The sequence below is a fragment of the Gekko japonicus genome, unplaced genomic scaffold (assembly GCF_001447785.1).
Source record: "Gekko japonicus isolate JY-2015 unplaced genomic scaffold, Gekko_japonicus_V1.1 scaffold127, whole genome shotgun sequence".
NCBI lineage: Eukaryota > Metazoa > Chordata > Lepidosauria > Squamata > Gekkonidae > Gekko > Gekko japonicus.
The window spans coordinates 1,174,356-1,190,213 of record NW_015170891.1 but is presented as its reverse complement, the minus strand read 5'-3'; the positions used below and the strand labels follow the sequence as shown (position 1 = coordinate 1,190,213).

The window sequence follows — 15,858 nt, the reverse complement described above, 5'->3', positions numbered from 1 at the left end:
TGAAGCAGAAGTAGATATTTTTCTGGTACTCTCTTGCTTTCTCCATAATCCAGCGAATGTTGGCAATATGATCTCTCGTTCCTCTACCTCTTCGAAACCCAGCTTGTACTTCTGGTAGTTCTCTATCCACGTACTGTTGAAGCCTAGCTTGTAGGATCTTGAGCATGACCTTGCTAGCGTGTGATATGAGTGCAATTGTGCGATAGTTTGAACATTCCTTGGCATTGCCCTTCTTTGGGATTGGAATGTATACTGATCTTTTCCAATCCTGTGGCCACTGTTGCGTTTTCCAAATTTGCTGGCAAATGGAGTGCAGAACTTTAACAGCATCCTCTTCTAAGACTTTGAATAGCTCAGCTGGGATACCATCACCTCCACTAGCTTTGTTGTTAGTAATGCTTTCTAAGGCCCATTTAACTTCACATTCCAGGATGTCTGGCTCGAGGTCAGTGATTATACCGTCGTGGTTGTCAAGGACATCGAGGTCTTTCTTGTATAGTTCTTCTGTGTATTCTTGCCATCTTTTCCTAATCTCTTCTGCTTCTGTTAGGTCCCTACCGTTTTTGTCCTTTATCATGGCCAGCTTTGCATGGAACGCTCCCTTGATTTCTCCAATTTTCTTGAAGAGATCTCTAGTCCTTCCCATTCTATTGTTTTCTTCTATTACTTTGCACTGTTCATTCAGGAAGGCCTCCTTATCTCTCCTTGCTGTTCTCTGGAAATCTGCGTTCAGTTGGGTAAATCTTTCCTTTTCGCCTTTGCCTTTCGCTTTCCTTCTTTCCTCTGCTATTTGTAAAGCCTCATCAGAAAGCCATTTTGCTTTCTTGCATTTCTTTTTCTTTGGTATGGTGGTGATTGCTGCCTCCTGTACGATGTCACGAACCTCTGTCCATAGTTCTTCAGGCACTCTATCTATCAAATCCAGACCCTTGAATCTATTCTTCACCTCTACTGTATATTCATCAGGGATGCGATCTAGGTCAAACCTGAATGGCCTCGTGGTTTTCCCAATTTTCTTCAGTTTAAGTCTGAATTTTGCAATGAGTAGCTCATGATCTGAACCACAGTCAGCTCCAGGTCTTGTTTTTACTGACTGGATAGAGCTTCTCCATCTTTGACTGCAAATTATATAGTCAATCTGATTTCGGTGTTGCCCATCTGGTGATGTCCATGTGTAGAGTCGTCTCTTAGGTTGTTGGAAAAGGGTGTTCGCTATGACCAGTGTGTTCTCTTGACAAAACTCTGTTAACCTTTGCCCTGCTTCATTTTGCTTTCCAAGGCCAAACTTGTCTGTTATTCCAGTTACCTTTTGACTTCCTACTTTAGCATTCCAGTCCCCTATGATGATGAGGACATCATTTTTTGGTGTTAGTTCTATGAGGTGTTGTAGGTCTTCATAGAACCGGTCCACTTCAGCCTCTTCTGCATCAGTGGTTGGGGCATAGACTTGGATTACTGTGATGTTGAATGGTTTGCCTTGGATTCGGACTGAGATCATTCTGTCATTTTTGAGATTGTATCCCAGTACTGCCTTTTGCACTCTCTTGTTGACTATAAAGGCCACACCATTTTTTCTATGAGACTCCTGGCCACAATAGAAGATATAATGGTCTTCTGAGTTAAATTCGCCCATTCCTGTCCACTTTAGTTCACTGATTCTTAAGATATCAACGTTCAGTCTTGCCATCTCATTTTTGACCACGTCAAACTTACCTTGATTCATAGATCTTACATTCCAGGTTCCTATGCAGTATTGTTCTTTGCAGCATCGGACTTTCCTTTCACCATCAGACACATCCACAACTGAGCGTCCTTTCGGCTTTGGCCCAGCCGCTTCACTCTTTCTGGGGTTACTTGTGCTTTGGCCCAGCTGCTTCACTCTTTCTGGGGTTACTTGTACTTGCCCTCTGCTCTTCCCCAGTAGCATATTGGACACCTTCTGACCTGAGGGGCTTATCTTCCGGCGTCATATCTTTTAGCCTTTTGATACTGTCCATGGGGTTTTCTTGGCAAAGATACTGGAGTGGGTTGCCATTTCCTTCTCCAGTGGATCACACTTGGTCTGAGTTCTCTGCTGTGGCCTGTCCGTCTTGGGTGGCCCTCCACGAACCACACAAGCCCCCTCGCCTCGACAAGGCAGTGATCCATGAGGGGGAATAAAACCATACATTAGATTAATTAAACAGGTCATTAAAACATTGTAAATAACAGTTAAAATTTAATTATCTGATTTAAATACCTGCTGGCCACTCAGCCAATGTTTTCTTATTTCAGTGCAGGCTGAGCTCATGCCAGAGGGCAGAGATACGCTCTGACTAGAACAGGTCAGTCACTTATGGCGCCCCTGATGTGAATAGCGCCATGGGTCACTTGAAACAGGGGAGGCCAAGTTCTTTGATGTCCACCGCCTCAACCAAAGGCTTGGCAGAACAGCTCCTTTTTACAGGCCCTGCAGAATTGCAGTAAATCCCACAGGACCCTGATCTCAATCAGGAGCATATTCCACCAGGACTGAGAAGGCCCTGGTCGAGGTGAGGTGGACATCTTTCAGGCCGGGGACTGTTAACCGGTGCTGGTCTGAAGAGCACAAGCTTCTTCGGGGCACATATAGGGAGAGACGGTCCCGTAGGTATGCTGGTCCCTGGCCGCATAGGGCCTTAAAGATATAAATGACAATAAAATTAACACAGCTTTCTGAGAATCTTTTTTAAAATATCAAGACAAAGTCCTGTTTCATGCTTTCAAGGAGAGCGTGGTGTAGCAGCCAGAGTGTTGGGAGGCTGGGGTTCAGACCCCTGCTCCACTGAAACTTTTAACCTTGGACCAGTTGCCCTTGAATGCGGAAGGTGCTTTAAGTGCCGTATTTGGATACTTGATGTAAAAAAAATCTTCTTCAACTTAGAAGCCTGTGACTTTCACAACTGCCTCACAGAGCAACAGTGGCACTGTGTAATAAACATATAGTATGCCTGGTACGTGCCGTGGGAATGAAGAGCTGTTCACAAGGTATAAGCTGCCTCTCCTGTGGCCTTGGGGGAGTGGTGGTTGTTGTCCAGTCTTTGCTGCTGTGCCTCTCGCCTTGGGAATTCCTCATACCCCGCTTGACAGACATCCCGGTTCTCTTCCCAGGCCTACTCTGTCTATGATGAAGAGATTGGTTATTGCCAGGGCCAGTCGTTCCTCGCTGCTGTGCTGCTTCTGCATGTGAGTATGTCTTTCCCTTCAAAGGACAAATCTTATGCGTGCACACAGACATACACACAAAATACACTCAGAAGAAGGAAGATATTGAAAGCCTTCCATCATCAGGAGAGAATGTACCACGTATCCTGAGGCCCCACTAACTGAAATGCTGAACTTAACCAAAAGCTTGTGTGAGAGGGAAAAAGATCTCAGCGTGGTGCCTGAAACTGAATAGTGTAGATGCTGGGTGAGCAGCTGCAGGGAGAGAGGTCTGCAGGCAAAACACTGCCACAGAAGAGCCTAACTTCTGTGGACGGGCTTTTGTTGAAGATCTTAATCAATGGTGAGATTTACATGGTGTAAATTGTGTGATTTGCACACCTTTATGTAGACCTTTGGTATCCTCTGTGTCCCCCAGTCTTCCCTTGAAGGTTGGTGGAACAGCATCCTTCATTACTTTTCCCCTCAGTGTCAGCCAGGAAGGAAATCTACCAGATTGCTTGATGGTCTTTTTTTTAAGTTGCTTGGATCTGGGTGTGTTTGTTTGTTTTTGCTAGGGATCCTTGACTAAATTAATCAATACAGACAAGCTCAAATGGAGGCTGCAGTTGATCCTGGATGCAGAGGAAATGGGTGGATGGGTTTCAAAGACATGGAACTCTCCATGTCTGAGAATAGGCTTGAATGTCTCTTTGCGGTCTGCAAAAGGATGCATATTTGAGGGCCTTGCCCTCACCTGTCCATAGTTCCTCAAGCTAACTTAACCACATGAGATGGTTATATGAAAGGCTACTTGGAGTCTTGGGTACAGGTTTTACACAGCTTTTAGGCCACGGCCACATCTGCAGTGCCAGACTCGCTGGATCTTTCTTTCTGAAGCCTTCACGTTAAGAAATACCTAAGTTTTTTGTAGAGCATTCCCCCCCCTAAAAAAAAAAACACTTAAGTTTTTCTTTCTGCTGCTAAAGATATTTTTAAACCATTTTTTGTTCTTTTTTTAACAAGTTATCTGTGCTGTCAGTTGCTGAATGACAGTGTGCAGAGCTTCCGGGCCAGGCCGTTGTTCAGATCAATGACCTCCTTTTCTCACAAAAACCAACGAGATTTTTTCCCAACCCTTCAGCCTCTTTTGAATGATGGCTGTACCATCCTCCGGGACTAAATATAAAACGATTCTGCACTTCTCTGAAAAGCCAGACTTCCTGCCAGGTTAACAAAAGCAGCTCTCCCCCCCCCCCTTCGCCATGACACTTGGAGGATGCAGAAGGATATTGCAAACACACCCATCAAATAGGCAGGTGGTTATTTAACTGTGATTGTGCGTATTCGCAGGGAAGATTTGGAAGGCCTTGATAGATTCAGCAGTGACTTGTTCCATCGGGGCCAGTTCCAACTGTAAAGGGCCCTTTGCAACAGGCCCTCCAGTAGTCCCCTTCCCCTCCTACCCACCTCCCTACCCACCTCCCTGCTTCAGACAGGTAGGTAAGTGACAGAAGCTGCTGCTTGCCATTACCTTGCCTGACGAAGAGAGAGAGGGAGAGATTGGATTTATACCCTGCCCGTCACTACCCAAGGGAGTTTCAGAGCGGCTTACAAACTCCTTTCCCTTCCTCTCTCCACAACAGACACCCTGTGAGGTAGGTGGGGCTGAGAGAGCTCTGACAGAAACTGCTCTTTTTCGAGGACAGCCGTGCCAGAACTATGGCCTGCCCAAGGTCATCCAGCAGCTGCAAGTGAAGGAGTGGGGAGTCAAACCTGGTTCTCCCAGATTAGCGTCTGCGCACTTAACCACTACACCAAACTGGCTCTCAAATGTGTGGCAATAGTTGAAAGGGGAGGGTGGACTGGCAAGAGAAGCACAAGTAGGTGGTAGCCCCCCTCCTCTTGTTCCTACAAGCAGCCGGGTGGGTGAGTGAGCAGTCAAAAATAGCCACTTTGCCCTTTCCCTCCTGCATTAAGGAAGGGGGAGGAGGAATTGCCGCAGCTACAGATGGTGGGTACTGCACACTACAAATGGTAAAAGATGGGGTGGGCCACAGAGGGCCCAATTCTAGCAGTGATAAATAGAAGGTGCTGCTGTCTGTTCCCTCCCTCTGAGCTGCACCAGTGACCTCCTTAAGGGATTAAGCCACCTTTGGGGGTGGACCTCGTCCGGCAAGTTGTGGCTGCCTAGAAGAAAAGAATGCCCCTTTTCCTCGTTGGTGTGAATTAGGTGGGAAAGGAGGAGCCACGGCTACCACAGTGCTGCACAGGAGAGTGCAGCATTGTGAACAAGGCTGGCCCAGAGGAGACCCATTCCCAGAAAACCGGAGGATGTCATAGTGACTGATGCTGTGCCACAGCAGTTCAGACAGTGGCAGTCATGCCTCCTGAGGCCCTGGCAGCCCCCTGCTGCTAGCCCTTTGTCCCCCAACAGGCATAACTCTGTCATATGGATTACAGTGATTATTTGTTTAGGGAGAAGTTATCTTTACGCCATTTGGATTGCAGAGCTCTGTCTGGGGCTGGTTTTTAATGTTGCTTCCAAGAGATAGAGCTGAATCCCAAGACATTTTAGCTGCATTACCTGTTTGTCTGTGAAAGAGCACTTACAGGTTTGGAGAATCGGGGCACGCTTGTCTCAAGGCCATAGCGTAGGTAAAGGCTCGTTTCTGGTATGCAGTGACAAGCATCTTGGCAGCCATCTTCCTCAAAAGAGCTGTCTTTTTGAACCAAAGTTAGGTTGGTCTAGGGGGATCACAAACTTTTGTGACACTGGGGGGAAACCAGTGCTTTGGGACAGAGAATGGCCCGTGACCTGGGTGGAGGGTTTTGGTTGCAACCTGTTGGGGGAAGAGCCAAACATTCTGGGTCAGCATGAGTCTGTCACCCTAGCAGCTGACCACTGCTCTGCAGCTAAAACATGGCCTTGCTTTGGTGGAATACACCCTTGACCAGCAGGAGTTGGTGTTAAATGGTGGCCAGAAGAATAATTGGAGTGCCTTCTGAGGGGCTGCTTGTGGATGTCTTGGGAGCTGCTTGCTTTCGTTTCCCATTAGAGTCAGGTTGTTAACTGGGCATGCCAGTGGGAAGGACTGAAGGCAGGAGACTGTTTAGATTACTTTCTTTAAAAAAAAAATGGCAGCCGGCTATGTTCTCTCTTTGACAGATGCCTGAAGAACAGGCGTTTAGTGTTCTGGTCAAAATCATGTTTGACTATGGACTCAGGGAACTTTTCAAACAAAACTTTGAAGATTTGCACTGCAAGTTTTACCAGTTGGAACGTCTCATGCAGGTAAGAGTGGTCTGCTATACTTGAACTGGGAGCAAACGTCTCTCCTCCAACTGTCTTCGTTAAGGGATGTGATTCTGTTTGGAAGGGTGGGGTGTACTTTACAGTGCAAAATCCAGACATTCTGTTAATAACAGTGAATTGCCTTCGGGGCATTGTGTGGACTGTGGTGAGATTTGAATCAAAGACTGCCTAGCTCACATCTTGGTCTTGAGTACAGAATCATAGAATCTTAGAGTTGGAAGGTACCTCCAGGGTCATCTAGTCCAACCCCTTGCACAAGGCAGGAAATTCACAAATACCTCCCCCACAACCCCTGTGAACCCTGCTCTATGCCCAGAAGAGAGGGGGGAAACAAAAACCCTCCAGGATCCCTGGCCAAATTGGCCTGGAGAAAGATTGCTTCCTGACCCCAAAGTGGCAATCAGCATTTCCCTGTGCATGTAAGAAAGGGCCATGAGAACTGAGCACTGATGCAACCCTTCCTGCCCTCCCTCTCATAAACTGCCTAAGTTCACAGAATTCACATTGCTATCAGATGACCATCTAGCCTCTGTTTGAAACCTCCAAAGAAGGAGAGCCCACCACCTCCTGAGGAAGCCTGTTCCACTGAGGAACCGCTCTCGCTCTGTCAGGAAGTTCTTCCTAATGTTTAACTGAAAACTCTTTTGATTTAATTTCAACCCATTGGTTCTGGTCTGACCTTCTTGAGCAACAGAAAACAACTCCACACTATCCTCTATGACCTCTTAGTCATCTCCTCTTCAGACTAAACGTACCAAGCTCCTTCAACCTTCTTCATAGGACTTGGTCTCCAGACCCATTACCATCTTTGCTGCCCTCCTCTGGACACGTTCCAGCTTGTCTATATCCTTCATAAATTGTGGTGCCCAAAACTGAACACAATACTCTTTGTTGTTAGCCATTCAGTCGTGTTTGACTCTCAGCAAACACTCTAGGTGAGGTCTAACCAGAGCAGAGTAAAGCAATACCATCACTTCGTGAGATCTGGACTTCTGTTGATACATCCCAAAATGGCATTTGCCTTTTTAGCTACCGCATCACACTGCTGACTCATGTTCAGTATATGGTCTACTAAGACCCTAGATTCTTTTCGCACATGCTACTGCCAAGATAAGTCTCCCCCATCCTATAATTATGCATTTGATTTTTCATATCTAAATGCAGAACTTTACATTTATCCCCATTAAAATTCATTTTATTTGTTTTAGCCCAGTTTTCCAGCCTACATTTACACAGCGATAGCTGTTTTACTTGTCACTGACATCTGAGCAGTGGTCTTTCTCCAGACAATGTAGGGACTTCTGCCACCATGACCAGTGTCTTTTAAAATATTATATAGCTGCTGCCCACCAGACATGAACACATTATTAGCTCCAGAGCGGGTAACACAATCAGCCATATTAGTCTTCTGAGTGGGTCCATTTGGCACCTGATTACCAGCTCCAGAACTGAATGGATGAGGAGCATCTGTCACAATAGACTTGGCATGGGGCAATTTTGTGAAGTGATGTTGGTTCAGATCTTTCTTTGCCTAATGCCCCCAAAGAACCACTGCTGGTCAGAGTACGGACCAAGGGTATGAGGCAGCTCTGTCTTAATGCCCATAGCTCAGTAATCAAGTGTCTTCTACGCATTAGAAGGTCCCTAGTTCAATGCTGGTATTTCATGTTGCACTTGCTTGGAAAGACCTTTTCTCTGTTTGGGACCCTGGAGAGCCTCCAGTAAGTATTGATGATCACACTTTTATCTCATATGTCCAGTCAGCAACCTAAATCTTTGAGGCTGCCTTCATAGTCCGTTTTATGAAATACTTTAAGTGTCTGTCATATCCCCTTGCATTGTGTTGTGTTGCTGCTCAGATCAGATAAGTGAAGGTTTCCTTTCCTTTTTAAGGAGTACATTCCTGACCTCTACAGCCACTTCCTGGATATCAGCCTTGAAGCTCATATGTATGCCTCCCAGTGGTTTCTCACGCTTTTCACAGCAAAATTCCCTCTTTACATGGTCTTCCACATCATTGACCTGCTGTTGTGTGAGGTATGTGGCATTATGTTGGTTTGAGAATATAGATTTGGTTGTTCTGGTCCTTACTCAGGAAACAAGGTGGGAGTTTCTTTTCAAGCAATTTCATGAACGTTCTTTTCAAGAAAAAAATGTTGATCAGGGTGTTTTGTGGGTTTTTTTACGTTTTCTCAACATTTCATGTAGGAACGAAACACTTCCGGCTATTTTTGCATATTAGAAAATCTTTAATTTCTTAGTCACCTCTTACTGGGTCTCCAAACATTAAATCACTGTCGAAAGAGGCCAGCTTTGTGCCTCCTAATCTCTTAACTCCTATCAAACTCCTGTGAGAGCCATTGGTGTTAGAGGAAGGAAATGATTCAGAAATCCTGGGAAGCTTGGGGCATAAATTATGGGGTAGCTTTGGTCTGTGAGCTGTGCCAACAGAATTTGGTTGCTGTTTCCAGTTGCTACAGTGAGGTACTAAGAATGCCACTTAATTCTCCATGACCGCCTTGATGTTGGTATGGCTTGGTTTCTGCTAAGGAACCATGCCTGTGGAGACAGTTGTCACCCAACCACTTCCTTGTAAGTCCCTTCCTTTGGCCTGGAGGAAGAGCTGTAGCTTTTTAATGCCATAGTGTGGACTCTATACCCCATTATATGTGCTGAGGTTTCTGGAGGTTATTCTGGCAAATTTATTTTCTACCAACAAAGTGGAGCTTTGACTCTTGAAAAGTTCTACCCCAAAAATCTTGTTGATCTCTAAGCTGCTACTTGAACCTACTTGTTTTGCTGCAGACCAACACGGCTATCCTCTGAAGTGTGTTTTCCACTGGGACTTACAACCATGCAGATGGCTCGTACGGCCCCTCTTGCATGAGACAATGAACTGTCTCAAGATCTAGGAACTGTTTGTCAAAGTGTGTAACTCTGTGTCTCTGAAATCATGCTTGTTAGAAAGAAATGAGCCAAGCATGTTCAGGCAGGCAGCAGCAACCAGGGAAGCAGTTCTGATAATTTGTTTACTTGCTAATTAGCAAAATTAATTAATTCTCAGTAGTTTTTCCCCTTGCTAGCACAGTTCTGTGGCTCCCCTTTCATTTCAAGATGGCTACATTCCTTCAGTTGCCCATTTGGGATTGCACTTCCTGTGTCCAGGTGGGTCCCGCCATTTGTCAGTGCAGGGAAGAGCAGCGACAGTCTTGCTGTGAAATGCCTTCTGACTTCTCAGACTGTAATTTATTTATTTATTTATTATTTATATTTTTATCCCGCCCTCCCCGTAGGCTCAGGGCGGCTTACACGGTATGTCGCTGAGACATACAGTAAAACAGTAAAAACATTAAAATATTAAATAGCATTAACACTTAAAACATCATACAGATACAACCGTAATTGGTGCTCGCCTCCAAAACCAGATGGTCGTCAAAAGTCCCGTTCTCTTTCAGAGTGTCCACATCTGATAACCCTGTCCACAAGCCTAGGGCGTAGATAGTAATGATGGCATGATGATGGTGATGGTGGCGGCTCCTATTCAAACACCTGGCGGAAGAGCTCCGTCTTGCAGGCTCTGCGGAACTGTGCTAGGTCCCACAGAGCCCTGATCTCCTCTGGGAGCTCGTTCCACCAGATAGGAGCCGCCACCGAGAACGCCCTATTCCTGGTCACTGCGAATTTGATAACCTGGGGACCCGGTACATCCAATAAGTTCTGGGTCCCGGACCGTAGTGCTCTTGGGGGCACATATGGGGAAAGGCGGTCCCTCAGGTAGGCTGGTCTACACACTTGCAGATCTTGGTTTGCAACAGTGAGGGGTACAAACTTGCTCCTGAAAATAAAATAAAATAAAAACAGATGTCCAGATTCTCTGCACCTTGTGCTGGGGACTTCACAGATCTCTCAACCTCTGCACATCATTCAGGTTGCAGAATTCTTCTGCAGTGTATGCTTTCTGGGATCTCTCTCCCCCACCCGAGCTCTGAGTTTGCTCAACCTTTCCCTTCTTAGATGACCCAGTTTTAAAAGAGCAGCTGGGCATGAATGCAGATACATGTGGGTGTCTGACAAGCCATAAATTTTCATTCTGATCTTTTCCCTTTTTTCCCCCTACAGGGTATAAGTGTTATCTTTAATGTTGCACTTGGATTGCTAAAAGTAAGTTCTCTGCCTTGATGCTGATTCACATAAATCATACTGAGCACCACAGTGTGTGTCTGCTGTTGAAAGCTCAGGAAGGGCTCAAGAAGTCAGAACTCTGCTGAGGCTGTTGCTTACCATTGGGGGGCTGTGGTTCATTTGCTCCATTATCTTGCTCATATATGGAACATTAAAAAGAGGCATGAAATCCTGGTGGGATTGGTGTGTATGTGTTGGAATGGGCTGGGCGGTGGTGGTTTGCGATAAGCTCTTACCTGATTGGAAGCAGGATGGGGATTCTAGTTGTCCAGCTCCTATCTTTTGCCCATGGGAACTGAAGCATTGGCAAAAGGGAGGGGCTATGCTGTTTCTACTTCAGTTGCTTTAGAGCTTTCTGCGATTGTTACATCCTTCAGTTAAAAGATCTGTGACAATTCAGCAGTTCTTCATCTTTTTCTGAGTGGCAATCCTACATTGTGTCCCCTGTGGTCCACCTACCATGCTTTTTTCTTGTGGGAATCATGCCCTGAAGTCGAATTAGGGGAATAAATGGATTTAAAACCCACACACACACGCAGAGTCACATATTTCTGAGTACTCCCCTATAGAAACAATAAACTTATTTCCTTATCATTTTCCCCCTTTGGGCTGTGTGATCCGCTGCCAAGCATTCTTTCTTGTTATCCTTTGCATTTGCAGACTACCAAGGACGACTTGCTTCTGACAGACTTTGAGGGGGCTTTAAAGTTCTTTCGCGTGCAGCTGCCCAAGAGATATCGCTCGGAGGAGAATGCCAAGAAGCTGATGGAGTTGGCTTGCAGCATGAAGGTAAATGGATAAAAGCAGTGAGCCCTGTGGGGGCTTACCTCTCTTCTGTAGACATGGAATGCGAGTGCTTCAAGGCGCGTTGCCTGGGGCCAGTGTGGTCCCAAAAATGAAGTGCTGATTGTGGGCCAGGAAGGTCTCTCTCAACCATATCAAGCATATCTTGGGAGGCATCTTCTCTTGCCCGAGCTTCAGTCAGTTCCTCAAGGCAGACCCCGCTCTGATCTTTGTCCCCCTGTGATGTGAGATTTCTGAGGGTGAAATTCAGGAGCTGGGTGCCTATGGAGAATGGCCTCCACGGATTCTGGTGTTGGGATCTGCAGTTTCTCTATGGAGCTAGTTGTTTGGGATTAATGCCATCTCAGATAATTGCCCGCATCAGAATATGGTAGTCAGTTAGTAAAGAGGGTAGACCCTCCTGGAATGCATCTTCACAGCCCTGCTAATGAACCAGCTTGCAGATTCTTCCCCCCTCCACCATTTCACCCTGTTCAAATATGGTCAAGTTCGAAGTGGGGGGAACTTTCCAAATCGTGTTTGGAATAATTATGTCTGTGTAAATTAAGGGATTTTCTCTTTTTTTAACCTTTTTATCTTTAATATGTCTAGTACCTAAAACGCTGGCAGTGGTATATTACCATTTGAAACCGTTCTCCAGCCCTTCTTAAAGCGGGCCTTTAACTACTTTTATGCTGGTAGTTCAGAAGCTCGATAGGGAAAAAAGAAAATATTAGTCTGTAGAGAGAGCGTTCTTTATGACTGGAGTTAGCTTTCTGATCTGTCTGAGAACTGACAACTCTTAAGTCTAGAGTCTTGGTTGCAGGTTTCTCCGGAGCAGCCATTTTGGTGCAAAGGCCTCCCTTGGCATGCTGAGTGTTTAAGCTCTTAAGCATGTGGTTATGCTGGTGGGTTGCACTTCGAGGGCTTTCCCAGAATTCCTGTCTTCCGCCCGTCCACTGCACTACAGTGTGCTCTGCCTTGGCGATTTATGCCTCTTGCCTCTGGACTGCAACCAGAATGGATGAAGATGAGGCAGGCAGCCCTGGGCCTGTAGATCATTAAACATTTAAATGGAGCCTGTCCATGAAATATGCAGTGGTGCTGAGAGGATGCATTCCTCATCCGCTTCCATCAGCAGTGCTGCCATTGCGCTCAACTTTGCCTGTGAGAAAGAGAGGCGCCGCAGCTGTTTGCATATAATGAAATAGCTGCTGTAAAAACGGCAGAAGAAACGAGGATTTGCAAGGTCAGTAAGGGAAGGTTGAGCCGCAGTGAGTTCAAGTTTGCCGCAAAACAGGTTGTGGCTGGGAAAAGGGAGTGTGTTCCAGGAAGTGGTGTTGCAGCGTTGTTCAGCCCATGGTTCAGCAGCCTGCCTTTGGGGATACCTTTGTGCCACGAGTGGGAAGTATACCAGGCAGGCACTGCAGCCGAAGCTAGTTGCTAGGTCTTACTGAACAGTTGTTGTATATTGGTCTCCACCAGAGAAGGGCCTGAGAGCACCTGACATGGCTGGAATACAGGGAGGACATCCTCGGCTCTAGTATGTCACACTTCCTTTCTGGTCATAAACACGAGGTAGTGCCTTTGAGTCTACCCAGAGAGGGGCTCAGGTAGTTCCTCTTAGACCAAGAGTCACCCAAGCACCGTTGCTCCTGCTTTTGACCCACGTTTGACTCTGATGCTCCCAGAAGTTTGTTGGCTGTGACTCTTGTTCTGTTCAGCCACTCAAGTGACAATTCAGTTATCTTTTCTAGATGATGAGAACTTTAGAATTGGCTCTGACAGGTAGCTGGTACACATTCTTTGCCATCCCTTTCGACAGTTGGGAAGGCCTGTTCCCGGTGCTTGTGTTCATGTTGTAGTGACAAATGGACATTCTTGCTGATAGAAAAGATGCTTCTGCATGAATGTCACTAGAGGGAGCCAAAGGACTAAGTTTGACACGACTGTTCATATCCTTAGATCCTGTCTTCCTGTGTTTGTAAATCGTACCCCTCAGACCAGCACTGTGCCAGACCAGAGCTGCTTCGTTGTGTGCCTCCCCTGGTTCTGTGGTGCCTTTCCTGGGGGGGAGCTGTTTTGGCCTTCACAGCCACCCTGTGAATAAGCCTAAACTGTGTCCTGCTGGTGGGATTGGGACCAATATGTCTTGCTTGCGTGTCATGCTAGTGGTGGCTCAAGTGGTTAAGACACTGAACCACAGGCTGGAAGGTCGGTAGTTCAGCAGTTCGAGACCCAAGTGAGCTCCCGTCTCTGGTCCCAGCTCCTGCAAACCTAGCAGTTCTAGAATGCAAGAAATTGCAAGTAGATAAAAAGGTACCGCTTCGGTGGGAAGGGAACAGCGTTCCGTGCACCTCGGCGTTTAGTCATGTCGGCCACATGACCACAGAAACATCTTCGGCTTGGAAACAGAGATGAGCACCACAACCCTAGAGTCGGATTTGACTGGCTTTCGAGCAAGGGAAACCTTTACCTTTACCATGCTAGCTTGCTTGCCCAGTTGCTAGATGGAAGCCTTCCTCATTTGTTCTGTTTATTAACAGTCATAAACCAGCACAGTAATCCACACAATACCAAAAATATTTACATGAAAACCAATACACAGATGATGTGAAAATAGTGATGTCATTCATTAAATCAATGCATAACTGTGGTAAACTCTAGCTGCGGCACAACATCGTGACTGTATCCATAACTCAAGGATCGCTGTCTGAGAGAAGAAGGGAAGTACACAATTCATCTAATCTACCAGGAGTTTTTTGGAGTGTAGGAGTAATAAAAGTGTGTCTGATATCACCATCTAAAGGGCAGTGCAACAAAACAGGCTCAACAGTTTCAGCTTCTCTGCTTGTACAAGGGCATATATGTAGCTCTCTTTCTGTGTGTATGTAGGAACCTTTAAAAAATTACACCGCAGCCACCTGGCCAGCTTCCAAGCTGGCATATGAATCGAGGCTCATTGATATTGATACTTGAGTGGCTTTCTAATATTTTACTCGGGTTTTCTCTTACTTCACCACCCTGGATTGCAGATCAACAACACATGAAGTCAGGCTAAATAATACACAGCCTGAAGCTTCAGAGCCAGTCGGAACTCAGCCCAGAACTCCATCACACAGACGAGAGAGATATATATAGTGTTTCTCTATGACATTTTTCTGGTCTGTTTTTAGGGTAAGCTAGGAGTAGGGCTTGAGGTGGACAGTAGTTGTGTAGTTACTGGGCAATCTCCCAAGAGATGTCTACCTACATATCCTTCCTGCCCACACTTTGGTCACAGATGGAGTTGGGCAAATCTACAAGATTGTGTCAGGATGTTAGGAAAGGAGGAAGAGACCATCTCTGAGGTGTTTTGGGGCTTGTGGAATTTGCTTGAGTAGCTTCTAAGGCATGAGAACATGAGATCAGTTATGCTGGATCGGACCGGTGATCAGTCCACTTCCAGCATCCTGTCCTATGCTGTGACCAACTGGAAGTCTGTGTTAGGGCTACAAGCAGAGCGCAGAAGCCAAATCCTTCCTGTTGTTTTTCCCTCCATCAATGATATTCAGAAATTTTAATATCCTTTGAACATGGAGTTTTCCTTTAAACTAATGGTTATTGGGTGACACCCACTGATGACCCTCTTCTGCATGAATTTGTCTAATCCCCTTTTAAAGTTAACTAAACAAGTAGCCATCAGTACCTCCCTTGGCAGTGAATTTTACAAGCATTACTTTGGGAGTGAAGGGCTTCCCTTTGCCTGTCCTGAATCTTCTGCCATAATTGTGGGGTTGTGTGAGCATAATTTTACATCCCCTCTTGCTTGTCTTTTCTCTAGACTAAAAAGCTCCAAACCCCTTGGCCTTTCCTCATAGCGAAGGTGCTCAAAGTTTGGTGTAGTGGTTAAGTGCATGGACTCTAATCTGGGAGAACCAGATTTGATTCCCCACTCCCCCACTTGCACCTGCTGGATGACCTTGGGCAAGCCATAGTTCTGGCACAGCTGTTCTTGAAAAAGAACAGTTTCTGTCAGAGCTCTCTCAGCTCCACCTACCTCACAGGCAGTGTTCCCTCTTAAGGTGAGTTAGTGTGCGCTAGCTCACATTTTTTTAGCCTCTGACTCACACATTTTTGTCTTGGCTCAGAAAGGATGGCTCCAGAGCAAACTAATTTATGCAGTAGCCAAATTGCTCACTCACAACTTTAATGCCAGTAGCTCACAAAGGAGAATTTTTGCTCACAAGACTCCACAGCTTAGAGGGAGCATTGCTCACAGGGTGTCTGTTGTGGGGAGGGGGAGGGAATGGAGTTTGTAAGCCGCTCTGAGACTCCTTTGGGTAGTGAAGGGCGGGGTATAAATCCAATCTCTTCTCTTCTTCTTCTCTGATTGTTATGGCTGCCTTACTAAGTATTGACATGGCTTATGGAGC

At 46.0% G+C, this 15,858-nt stretch overlaps 1 protein-coding gene across 4 annotated transcripts in view; it reads left to right on the top strand.

Moving 5' to 3' along the window:
* Positions 1-15,858, top strand: part of RABGAP1 (RAB GTPase activating protein 1) — a 96,586-nt gene that overhangs the window by 68,315 nt on the left and 12,413 nt on the right. For all 4 annotated transcript variants that reach the window (XM_015418441.1, XM_015418438.1, XM_015418439.1 and 1 more), the window contains exons 15-19: positions 3,130-3,204; positions 6,332-6,457; positions 8,372-8,515; positions 10,598-10,639; positions 11,321-11,449. In XM_015418441.1, coding sequence (XP_015273927.1) covers positions 3,130-3,204; positions 6,332-6,457; positions 8,372-8,515; positions 10,598-10,639; positions 11,321-11,449 — 516 coding nt within the window. The remainder of the gene's footprint in view (positions 1-3,129; positions 3,205-6,331; positions 6,458-8,371; positions 8,516-10,597; positions 10,640-11,320; positions 11,450-15,858) is intronic.